The sequence below is a fragment of the Epinephelus lanceolatus genome, chromosome 2, assembly GCF_041903045.1.
Source record: "Epinephelus lanceolatus isolate andai-2023 chromosome 2, ASM4190304v1, whole genome shotgun sequence".
NCBI classification, from domain to species: domain Eukaryota; kingdom Metazoa; phylum Chordata; class Actinopteri; order Perciformes; family Serranidae; genus Epinephelus; species Epinephelus lanceolatus.
This window is the reverse complement of record NC_135735.1, coordinates 11,232,841-11,245,206: the sequence shown is the minus strand read 5'-3', so window position 1 is coordinate 11,245,206 and position 12,366 is coordinate 11,232,841. Positions and strand designations below refer to the sequence as shown.

The following is a 12,366-nucleotide window of genomic DNA, read 5'->3' as shown; positions in this document are numbered from 1 at the left end:
ATCGTAGTTTCCACTTGCACCAGTGCTGCAGTGGAACTGTTTTCATTCTGAAATGGGAGAGGACTCCCTTTTTGTATTTTGTGTATTTTGTATTGCGTTCAATCCCTGAGTAAATGTTTCTGAAAGAGAAGTGATCACGTGTCCCACATCCTGTCCTCTGGGTGTTTCACCAATATGTTGTAATGCGAGTGTCCCAGGAACATTTATGAGTCTGCTTTGTGTGTTGAACAGGAAGTTGAACATAGACTTTGGTCTTGGACTCAGGATGCTGTGCAGATGTGCAGCCCTTAGAGGTCAGTTTGGTCATTCTTAGTTTAACCAGTTATTCCCCAGCTGATAACCACAGGAGCACTGCCAGCCTTTAAGGTAGATTTGATAGGGGATATATTCCAGGACTGAATGTTCTGGGGCTGTACGACTGAAGAAGGACCAGAGGCGATAGGTCCAGCTCACTCACCTCACTGCATCTGCCTTATCAGGGCTGACCAGACATCACTTGGCACAGAAAATTAGCACACTGTGACTCTCTTCTGATCGTTTCTCCACAGTGAGGAAGTGATGAGCTGAGATGCATTTGTAATCAGAGTACAGAAGCCAGAACACAGTGTTTTCTCACCATCTGTCAATAGCTGGAAGTGATTTGAGAGAGAAACACAAATTGCTCTTTGTTTGGATATGAGCTTAGCACATTGACCCTGCGAAGATCATTTCATTTTACCAATAAACACCCAGCTCTAGCTTTTAGATTTGTGTAAACAAATAATTGTCTCACCAAATGTTGCGTTCAAAACAGCTAACTATAGAAACAAATGGAATTCTCTTCCATCTGATGCAGCCTGGATGACAGTGAGTTTCAGTGTGTGTGATTTTATATTGAAGACAACTTAGTTGTTTTTTTATATTTTTACATGAAATGTTTTCAACACTGCAGCTGAACAAAGACTGAAATCACAGTGTGCAGATGGAGGAGAATCTCTGGTAGAGGTCAGAACAGAGAAAGATTTTGTCACAGTTTGATCTCTTCTTCACTTAAAATAGTCTCTGATGGTGAGGGGAATAAACAGAGGTGTTAACAGTGGGTTATGTAGCTGCAGTGGCAGCTGACGTCTTGCTAGCATAGCATCACACACACTGGAGTTTGCAGCTTTTTCACCTCTCCCCTGAGCCAACACATTTAGACTAGCTAACACACCCTGCTAATTAAGCCTCTCTTCCACACCCTCTTACTGCATATGGTTGGAATCACAGACCTTGTCCAGTTGAGTTACTCAGATTTAAATTGAAATCCATTTGAAATGAGATGGCTGTCAGGGTGAAAAATTATCACGGACTGTGTCACCATTTTGGAAGTAAAACAGTCATCTGTGCAAAATTCAGTTTTATATGAAAAGACATTAAGTCTTGTTTCTAATATCTAATCTGAGTACTTGCTGTACACGTACACATTTCTCACACCTCCAGATTTCAGCTGTCAGAGCCCAGTGTGTTCTCGTGTTTTAGCACGACTGTCCAGGAGAAGAGCAAAAGTGCTGGCACTGGTGGTAAAGCTTCATTTGAACCCACAGAGACAAACTTGTGTCCCGCAGGCTCGAGTGTCAAGAGGTTGAGTGATGAATCTGGCCCCTGAGGCTGTCTGAGACTTTACATCACCACATCCAGAGACTGCCAAAGACAGAAAGTCCACTGTAAGACAAAACTGGCTTACAGTATTCCTTTGTTTCTTTTATGCAAAGTGTTGAGCTGTTTTATCAAGAAGAGACAGAAAGAATGTGTCATGATTTATCTTAAGCTACAGACTGCCACATCGGGGTTAGAGCTGAAGGCAATAATGTCTGTATGAAAAAATAAGAGGTGAAAAAATGTCGAAGGACAACCGTTTTACATCTCATCCTATTCACAGTTTTTCTCTGGGTTGTCACATATACACATGCATCCTCTTGGGTCACAGTAAGTGATCTTAGGAACTGATTTATTTTTTGTCGTGTTTTTGCAGAGAAAATGTAGCTTTTCTTGGATCAGTAAGACACTGAACACACTGCCTGAAGCAGTACTAAAGTCTGGTGCAACTCTGTTTCATATACTAGTTGAGTTGTGGTGGTACAGCAGTATGTAATGCAAATGTCTTGCATGATTTCATACTTCAATCAAATTGCCTCACAATGGAAACAAATCCAATGAATGTGACACAAAGCATCTTTCTAAAGAAAGGTAGCAACACAATTTCAGCACAGCATTTTAGGCAGAGCCTCCAGCAGCTGCTCTTTAAAGATATCCCATAGTTTCCTCTCACACCATTAATTTTGTTCTCAGTTGTATCTTTGGTCCAAAAGCTTTTCAGGAGTTTTGTCTGCGACTCTGACCTCAGTGGTCTTGACTCCAAATGGCACCGTGATCGCAACACAGCAAACAATCAGCGGTGAACTGCAGAGTTAGATCAAAGTAGCACTGACCTTTTAAGATTCACTGGCTCTCCTCAGAGGGCGCTGAAGGTGTTTGTTGAGTCTCCCCCTTTTTCTGAAATAGAAAATGCTCTCCAGTTGTTTGGAGATTCACCCGATGAAGTGTTGCTCAGCTGAAACGATTGCAGCTGTGTAGCTTATGTTAGTGTTGCTTTCAGGGGGGTTTGTTTGTTTTGTGATAATGAAGCCAGAAAAACAATTCATTTGCTTAAAGCAGCTTTTGATTAGGTGCAGATTTTGTTGAGTGTAGCTTTATCATTGGAAAAATCATTACTTCCCACTTAAAGGTGACATCTTGGGTGTTTTTGTAGCGCTAACTCATTCACCCAGTGATGCCGGTATACCTGTCAGACTGTGCTTCTTTAGAAAGTGTAGCTGGTGTTGTGCAGTCAGGACATGCCCTTCTTAAGACAGATTAAGGAAACTACTGTTTGGCTTTTATCACCATGCTTAATAGGCCTCATGATATCACAAGGCTTCTAATCAGCAGGTTTTTATGTGGGACCTGCCTATAATTGAGGCAGAAAGTCAAGTGTGAAGAAACACCTCACTGCTCCACTTTTAAAATGCCCACTCAGGCCTGTGTAGTCAGCCAGGCTTTAACTGTACTGGTTCAGTTTAGAGAAAGGTTCAAAACCCTTAACACCAACAAATGTTATGTCCTGTTCAGAAGCACGTGATTTGTCAGTGTCCTTGAGCCGGGACACTGAACTTTTAGCTGGTCAACTAAAGCCAGCCTGGTCAAAGACTATCAGCTATCTGCCTGAACTGAAAATGGTTGCTTGGTACCTAATGGCAGCCTCTCTACTCCTCACATTGTACCCTCTCTTTTCATTTGCCCTTCTACTGGCCTCTCCTCCAGTAAGATTTATGACTGTCAGATTTTTTATTTTACTGCCTTAGCAAGGACGCAAGAACCGTCTGTACCTGCTACCATGACGAAAATCAATCTCCCCTCCCTCTCTCTTACCCTCTCCCTCTCTGTGTCTCTCTTCCTCTTTCCCTCTGTAACTGTGCAGGCAGTCGGCGGGGATGGGAGATGATGGAGGACAAAGGCCCTCGTGTAGCCGACTACTTTGTGGTGGCCGGTCTGACGGACCCGTCCAAGCCGTTGGACCAGGAGATCCACTTTGATGATGTCTGCCACAAGACGGCCAAGCCTAAGGCGCCCATCACCGATGTGGCAGTGGTAGTCCGCTCCATGGGCGAGGAGATACCGCCAGGGTTCACCTGCATAGAGGAAACACCAACCGGCCATTCGGCTGATCTAAACAATGGCGGCCTCATGGCACCCCAGATCTTCCTGTGCTACAGGCGAGGTCGGGACAAGCCTCCACTCACTGACCTGGGGTGAGTACCAGTGGAGTCTTGATCTTTGTGTCTGAGGTGTTTTTTTGTGTTGAAACAAGGCAACACAACAAAGTTTGTGTATTTGTAAGGCTAAGAGTCACACTAGCAGCTCTATGAGGCTGTTGAGCCAGATGTTGAAGTCAGCATACTAATATGCTCACTGTGGCTATGCTAACATGCTGATTTTTAGCAGGCAAAATGTTTAGCATGTATACCCTCTTAGTTTAGCCTGTTGACATGCCGACATTTGGTAATTCAGTGGTTCTCAACCAGGAGTCCTTGAGGGACTACATGGGGCTCCCTCGAAAAATGGGGAATAATTTATTATCACTATTTCATTCATATAGAAGTGAGCCCAGTGTGAGGAAGAGTCATTAGAGCTACTATTTGAATCATAGGTTTCACTACCTCCATGTTTATCTCTTCAACCGTAGTTGACAACTATAGAATTCAGGTCTGAATCACATCTAATTACTAAAATCTTTTCAGGTGGAGGTTCCTGAAGGGAATTAAAATGGAGTTCACTAGCAAGGACCACGCCACAACAATATGTTGTTCAAATATTTAATTGTAATTCAGGAGGTGTTAGTTGTTGAGGACTGGTGAATGATCTAAGTGGGGTGTGAAGTTGGAAGAGGGATGTCTTCTGTTTGAACTGTTTGATTTGGGAGGATGTACTTGAGATCGGGCAGAGGGAGACTCAGTGTGGGTATTCCATCACAGGCATTTTTCCACCCGAGCTGATTACAGGCCCCCCAGACGGTACCTAGAACGAGACATGGGAGAGGTATGCACGAGATTGAATAAGAGGAGATGAGGGGAGAAGGGAAGAGAGGAAGAAGGAATGATGGAAGGGATGAGGTAGGGAGGATGATGGATGAAGGGAAGGGAAAGGGAGGGTGGGTAGAGAAATCTGAGACAAACAAAGCAGGATGGGTTGATCAGGTATAACTAGGCTTGGTAGGTAATCACAGGTGTGAGGTGAGGTGTAACCTAAGTTAACAAATTAACCTAATGTCTGCAACCTTGTATGAATCAATTTAGGGATCCTTGACACAAAAAAGTTGAGAAACACTGTGTTAATTGAGCACAAATTACGGCTGAGGCTGATGGGACTGTCAGTCATCAAATTAAAAGTTCCACCTGATGATGATGGTAGTTGACAAGTTCAGGGATCGCCAGTTATGACAATTCATCCAAACTTCAAGGAAATCCATCCAATAGTTGTTGAGATAGTTTATTAAAAAACATATTTGTCACCCTCATGGTGGCGCTAGATTAAAAGTCAGGGTATCAAAGTCAGGTGGCTGGGCTCAGCCTTAGAGATAGGGTAAGGAGCTCGGACATCTGGGGGGAGCTCAGAGTAGAGCTGCTGCTCCTTCGCGTCGAAAGGGGTCAGTTGATGTGGTTTGGACATCTGATCAGGATGCTCCAAGGCGCCTCCCGCTGGAGGTGTTTCGGGCACTTCCCACTCACTGGTAGGAGGCCCCGGGGCAGACCCAGAACACATTGGAGAGATTACTTATCTCATCTGGCCTGGGAACACCTTGGGGTCCCCCAGGAGGAGCTGGAAAGCGATGCTGGGGAGAGGGATATCTGGGGTGCTTTGCTTGGCCTGCTGCCCCTGCGACCTGGCTCCGGATAAGCAGATGAAAACAGATGGATGGATGGTATCACCAAAGGCAACAGGCATCATCCTCTGGGCATCGTGAATATCTAGGTACAATCTCTCATGGCATGGCATGGAAATTGTTGTTGTGAGATTTCATTCCTGACCGATGTGGTGCACTGACACTGTGACTTTGCCATCCCCAGAGCCATGCTGCTGGTATGGGTATAAACACTGTTGAAAAATCACAGCAATGCCACGGGCCAGCAGTTCTGCTCAGTTATGGCTCTTATTGGTTCAAACCAAAGCTATGTAGCCAGATTGTAAAGAAAGAAATGATATCTGTCCAACTGGCGATTGGTAAATCACACAGCCCTTTTTGTGGAAAACAAAACTTTAATTTCCAATCGGTGTAGAATCCTTTTCACACCACAGAAAGTGTGAGTTTCAGTGTGAATTTCATAGAGAAAAATCAATTGGATTTGCGTACTAGGCAGGTAAAGGGAGTCACATTCTTTTTTGTCTCTGTCTCTTTGCAGCCACATTGCAGTCAGTTCTGCACAGGGTGCTTTGTGAAGACAAGATGCAGATTGAAAAATCCATTCGTCTTAATAATTATAATTGCAGCTCTTTATCTCTATAATCAGAGGGCAAGCTGGGGTATTTTGCTGACAGTGATGATAGTATATATATTTAATAAAAGCACTTCCACAAAAAGACAGAACAGTTTTTACGCCTTGGGAAAGGTAGAATATTTGGTATACTGAAACAGAGTGGGTGCAATAAAGAAAACAAATATAATATGCACCATGACCTTGCAGTTCCTGCTTCTGCTTCATCTGCTGTGGAATATATTATCAAAAATGTGGTTGATGTAAACACTGATTTACATTTTATTTTGCTGAAATTTCAGAAATTCACTTTCACTTTATCGAATGTCCAGTTTCATAGAATTTCAAGAAGACCGAAATGAATCACTGTGATGAAGTGCGCAGTCTGAGCTTACCTAATACACATGGCCATGATATTTATGCATGCAACATGTTGCATGTTGTGTCCATTATTTGTCTCATTCCTAGTAATGACCAGCTGCTGCTTTCAGCAAACATTGCGGTTGCTGTTGTTTCTGTAACTGTCAGCTTCTGTCAGCTTCCTGCTTCCCATAAGACTCTACCTTGCTGTTTCTTGCTATTGTGAGTGAGGAGCAGAGTTTGTGTCTAGAGAGTGGTCCATATCATGTTGGTTTTGAAAAGCTGAGTGCTCTGACTTTAGAAAGTGCTGAAATTCCTCCTGTGCAGCAGTTTTCCCCAGCAGACAGTTTCTGTCTGCCTTGCAGCCGTTACCCATTGTGATTTTGCAACAAAAAGTGGAATAGTGTGAAGCGCTGTTACAGGTGTCTTCCTCAGCAACATCTTTTGATGTGGGGGAATTCAGTACTGTCCATTCAGTCTTTTCACACCACTGGCTGACAGGAGGCAGGTGGTGACAATGCTAAGGAGGCTCATACTGGCCTCTGACATGGCAGAGTGCAGTGCTTATCAGGCACTGACACAGAGACTCTGCTCAGACAGTATCAGCAGCTTTTGTGTGCTGATAGCCCAGAGGGGCTGCACTTCCCAGACATTTGTAGGACTAATGGGAAACTGAGGTACTTATTGCTCCATGTGGTTGTGATTTGTTGCTCAGGTTGCACATGGAATAATTAGTATTTTCTGTTACTAGTGGTCATATTAATACCAGTTTGGCCTTTTTTCAGTATTGTGGACTAGAAAGGAATATGAGGCACATTGGCATCTCCGGGTTTCAGCCAGGAAATTGATAGGCAGATGTGGCAATCCACACAAACACTGACACATCCTGTCTCATGATCACTTTAGTTGGTAGCTGACAGCCTTAACAATAGCCACACTTGTTACCTAGTGGGCACTTAGAGGGTCTCATACATGAAACATGAGCAGAGCGAATATGAACGTACACTGTTAGCAGAGTGAAATTTATGTGTATTTTGGTATTCATAGATACATGTACTAACAAATTCTACAGCTACTTCTGACTGCTCTTAGTGCCTGTGTAAATAAGAAACACACATAAATATTGCTTGTCATTATTAGAAATTACAGTTTTAATTTGTATTGTGCTCTGTTATGTTCACTATGAAACATGTAGGTTAAATATGACAAAAATTAGAATTATAACACATTTAGCTACCTTAGTTTGCATTTAGCAGATTTAAGCTTCAGATTTGGTTTCTTAAAGCTATAGTGCGTAACTTCTGTCGCCTCCCAGCGGATAATGCGTTATTACAACTAATAAGCCGGCGGCACTTCCATGTACACAGAGTAACACTCGCCACACACCATGTACACAGAGTAACACTCGTCACACACTGTGTACACAGAGTAACACTTGCCAGTCGCCACACACCGTGTACACAGAGTAACACTCTCCAGTCACCACACACCGTACACAGAGTAACACTCGCCAGTCGCCACACACCGTGTACACAGAGTAACACTCGCTACACACCGTGTACACAGAGTAACTACTCATAATATAATTATAAACCAAGTCACTTACTTATCCAACAGCAGCAAGGCAACATCCGTGTCTGCCCTCAGCCCAATTTCTTCCTTCAGGGCTCTCCACTGAGGAAAAGCGACGCCAATACAAATCCTTGTTTGCCTTCTCCGTCGGTCACTTTCCTTCTTTGCTAATAGACCTTCAGCCGAACGTCCAGGCTTTTTCTTTGTGGTAGGATCCACTTCTGAACTGTGTCTCGGCTGCTTCTCCACCATGTTGCTTTCTCTTTCTACCTGCGCTCTACCTCTTGCTGTGACACTCTCTGCTCTTCCTCCCCCTCCCTTCTTGTTGTGAGGAAGCATTTCCTGTGCGCCAGCGTGGGAATGTCGCCGGTTGACACGCAAACTAAAAATTATATATGTTGAAAAATACCGCAAGATGTTAGAGGAGCCGATCGGCTTAATCAGCATTGTGTCATCTCCTCTAGTAGTGGCTTGGGTGAAACGGACATTTACGGACCTGTAGAAGTTACGCACTATAGCTTTAAAAATGTGAATGAGATATTTAAATTGACTTAATACGTGTGTTTTCAACATTTCTAGCACCCTGTTCCTATTTGATTCAATCAGGAGAGAGAACTCCACAAATACAGTATATCTTCTGTTTGGATGGCGAGACTGTGAGACCCACTTTACTGATCAAACACTAAGCTATCAGTGATGGCTGTCAGAATGTACAGCCATTTAACACTTAATATTACATGGACATCGCCTTACCCTCTGAGCTTGCTGTTGACTGCTCCAGTGGAGGCATGTCACTGTCTCCATCAGGAATATTCTCTCTGAGACCTCTCTGCTTGTGCTCATCTGCAGCTGTTACTTTCTTTGCGCCATGCTTTGTTTGCTCCATGTACGCAGGTCAGACGGATGCACCTATCCATAGTAATTATCACCTCCATATATGGTAGTCACTGGCTATTCATGGGTGTAGAATTATGCTAATTACTGACTAGCGAAAGCGCCCTGTCAATTTACGATTGATTGGCATTCATGAACATACACACGTGCCTACAATCAAATCAGAGTTTTCTGCAGCTTGTAGGTTTTTAGTACCAAGGTTTTATATGTGCAAATCTACTCACAGATTTACTGACATTTCATGAGTGAGACCAGGAGAGTGCAGACCTCCTCCAAGGTCAAATGTCTTATCTCACATTGTTAAAGGTGATTTATGTAACATTCAGGACATTAATTTAACTGCAAACCACCATTACGCTGTGTTCACACCACAAGCGACAGTGCAACAGCGTAACCAGCTACAGTAACATTGAGTTGCTGATGATGTGTTTGTCAAGCGCTTGTTTGTGTCTGCTGCTTGGCTACCTGCCACATAACTCCTCGACTGAAACTTATCTACAGTCTGTATTTGGTCAAAAAATATCTTTTGCTTTGCATCAATGTCTGAGCCACATTTTAGTAGGGCTGTAGTCTCCTGGTCGACTAGTTGATTATTTGGTCGCTATGCTCTCGTCCGACCAAATTGTCATTAGTCGAATAATTTCTGTGTTACTTTCGTAAGGAGAAAAGTGCTACATCAACAGCTTTCCAGGATTAATCCATCATTTCCTGTGGCGGGAGGACAGGCTAAGTTACCTGTGAAAATGGGGGTGTTTTCAAAACAGAAAGTTGAACTCACCCACCCACCGCTCAGCGTTGCGGTGATGCAGACCTCCTGTCTATTTTTGTAAGCTGAAACCATTTCCCTCAGTGGAAACGAAGCTTTTATTTACTTTGATTTCACAGATAAGACACAATTAATTAGGATGACAATAAAGCCTTCACAAAAAATAGCATTTTAAGTATTGTGTATAATTTATCCTTCAGGGATTTATACTTCGGGATTTATCCTGGCTTCATATGAGCAGAGGAAATCTCCGCTCATCGCTAGGCTAATGTATATAATGTAAAATGCCATAGGCTTGTGCTAAAAACATTAGCATGTTATATTTGTTTGGCAAATGTGCTTAGTATAAGACAGCTGTTTTAAGCCGCCACCATTTCCCTCAGCCACCTTCATTTTTGCTTGTGATGTCTGAAGTAAGAAATGTGTTGAATCCCAGCCCAGTCTGTAAATGTCATACTGTGAACTGCAGAATAGAAAATAATTGGTGAATCTGCCCAGTGGTTAAGATCCCCTCCAAAATGTATTGTGTTCTTCCTTGGCCCTACACCCTTTCAAAAGTTTCCTGAAAATCTCTCAGTAGTTTTTCTATAATCCTGCTTACAAACGAACAAACAAACACAAGCAGATACATAAACCGAGCCGAATACATGACCTCCTTGGCGGAGGTAAATATATGACATTTTCTGTGTGAAATAGCACCTCTGCTCTTTTCCCCTGAGGATTAACGGTTTATTTCACGTTTCATTATGTTATTTTCTAGCAGAGGTGGGCCACCTCACCTTAAATAAAGACCAGCTCCTTTAGAAAATACTGTACAAAACTCTGCCCTCCTCACACAACTCCAGCTGTTTGGAGAGGCATTCAAGGTCTAATTTAGCAAACACACAAGAAGGATGTCTGTGGCACTGCTCTAATGGTGAGGACCGCATCGACAGAGAAAGATTTGTGCACTGTGTTTGTCCTTACTGTCAGCAGAGCACAATCACCTCTGTGATGAGCACTGAAATGAAAAACAGAAAAATCCCCAAGTTGACTACTCAGAATTCTGTTCTCTTTGCAGCTTTCAGATAGTGCCACAAAATGCCGGTTGAGTTCCACTTGAAGCAGTAATGGAGGATAAGTGCACGATGGAAGCACAGAGAGGGATGTTTAAAATTACTGCTACTGTTCTGTACCTCTGAGTACTCGTCCACTAAGTGGTTCGTGTGAGTGCCCTCTTGTGTCTTATTAAAATGCTGAACTGGGTTAATATGTTTGACTGACAGTGTACATGCATGTACTGACTGTGGAATGTTGGATACAGCAAATCCCACATTTGATTTTAGGGTCAAAATTAAATTCAGTTGTCATTAAAAAAAATCCTAAAAGCTGATAGAAATGTTTTCGATAGAATTTCAATCTCAGGAGATCATCCTGGGTAAAGTTAAAAAAAAAAGTTTTTATTTTTACATAAAAACATCTCTTCAATACAGTAATCTGCAATAATTTTGAAAGAAAGGTTAGGTACATAGTATTTGCACAACAACAGGAAATATACATTTAGGTCAATGTGTGCTCCACTTTAAAGCATGGTCCATAATTAAGAAGGGGATACTAAGTAATGACTGTACAAAACATTAAATGTGTGCTGCTTCTAAATACAGTGTGCTGTATTTGCTTTCCACAGCAAAGAGCCCACAGACACTGTGTCTGTTTGGATTTGGATGCAGCTGGAGCTCCTCACTTGGTTACAATAGTTTTCCTGTTTATTTAAGCTGCCATGTTACTGTTGCTTGACGTTGAATCTGGCATTTGCATGCAACATAGCGGCCAAACATTCTTTCACCAGCCGGTATCATAATCATGAGTCACAAAGAAACTAAAATGCCTCCATACTGATGACTAATTGTAAGTGAAACAGGAGAATCTGCAGTTTTGAATTACTTGTAAGTTTCCCCTCAATCTTCACTCGTGTGTCAAACACTTGATGGCACTATGCTTTTAGCTCACATGTTATTATTGCAAGTGTAGACTCCTGTGAGCGTGGCCAAAGTTATTGGGTTTAAAAGTGGCCCTGAGCTTGAAGTTAAGGAGACATCTGTGCACTCTGCCTGCCAGTTTATGTGCTAAAACTCGTAGATCTCTCACTGGTTTTTCATGAATCGCATCAATTCTGCTTAGCAGTTTATGAGGTGCAAAGCAGACATTAAGCTTAATCAACTTCATTCTATCAGCCACTGAAAACTGGGATGAATGCCCAGTGTTAGACTTAAACGAGGAGCTCCACCTAATTGGCCCAATGAGATCATGACTGCATATTGTGTTGATTAATTCTACATGGTAATCAAGCTAATAACTACATGCTGATGTGGAGTTTACTTTGGCTGACTGCCGTGTGGTGCCTCCTCCCTCAGTGTGCTGTACGAGTGGAAGGAGAGGCTGAAGCAGGGCTGCCACCTCATCCAGACCACACCCTCCGGTCGCCCAGCCAACATCAGCGGCAACTCCTCCCAGCGCATCTATGTCACCTACCGACGGGCGCCTGAGAGCCAGCCGCACTCCGCCCTGGCCGTCACCGACATCTGCATCATTATTCCAAGCAAGGGAGAAACGCCTCCGCACACCTTCTGCAAGGTGGAGAAGAATCTCAACAGCAGCATGGTGAGTAGAGTGCGACTCAGGCTGCATGTTTCTGTCTGAACCCAGACAGTAGTAACTAAGCCTAACCCGAACCCAACACACATGCTGGGGGTTTTTCTAAACGCG

At 43.1% G+C, this 12,366-nt stretch overlaps 1 protein-coding gene across 4 annotated transcripts in view; it reads left to right on the top strand.

The window, feature by feature from the left end:
* Positions 1-12,366, top strand: part of LOC117272068 (C-myc promoter-binding protein-like) — a 100,880-nt gene that overhangs the window by 20,258 nt on the left and 68,256 nt on the right. For all 4 annotated transcript variants that reach the window (XM_033651237.2, XM_033650984.2, XM_033650907.2 and 1 more), the window contains exons 2-3: positions 3,479-3,809; positions 12,015-12,261. In XM_033651237.2, the coding sequence (XP_033507128.1) occupies positions 3,499-3,809; positions 12,015-12,261 (558 nt within the window). In that variant the 5' untranslated portion in view covers positions 3,479-3,498. The remainder of the gene's footprint in view (positions 1-3,478; positions 3,810-12,014; positions 12,262-12,366) is intronic.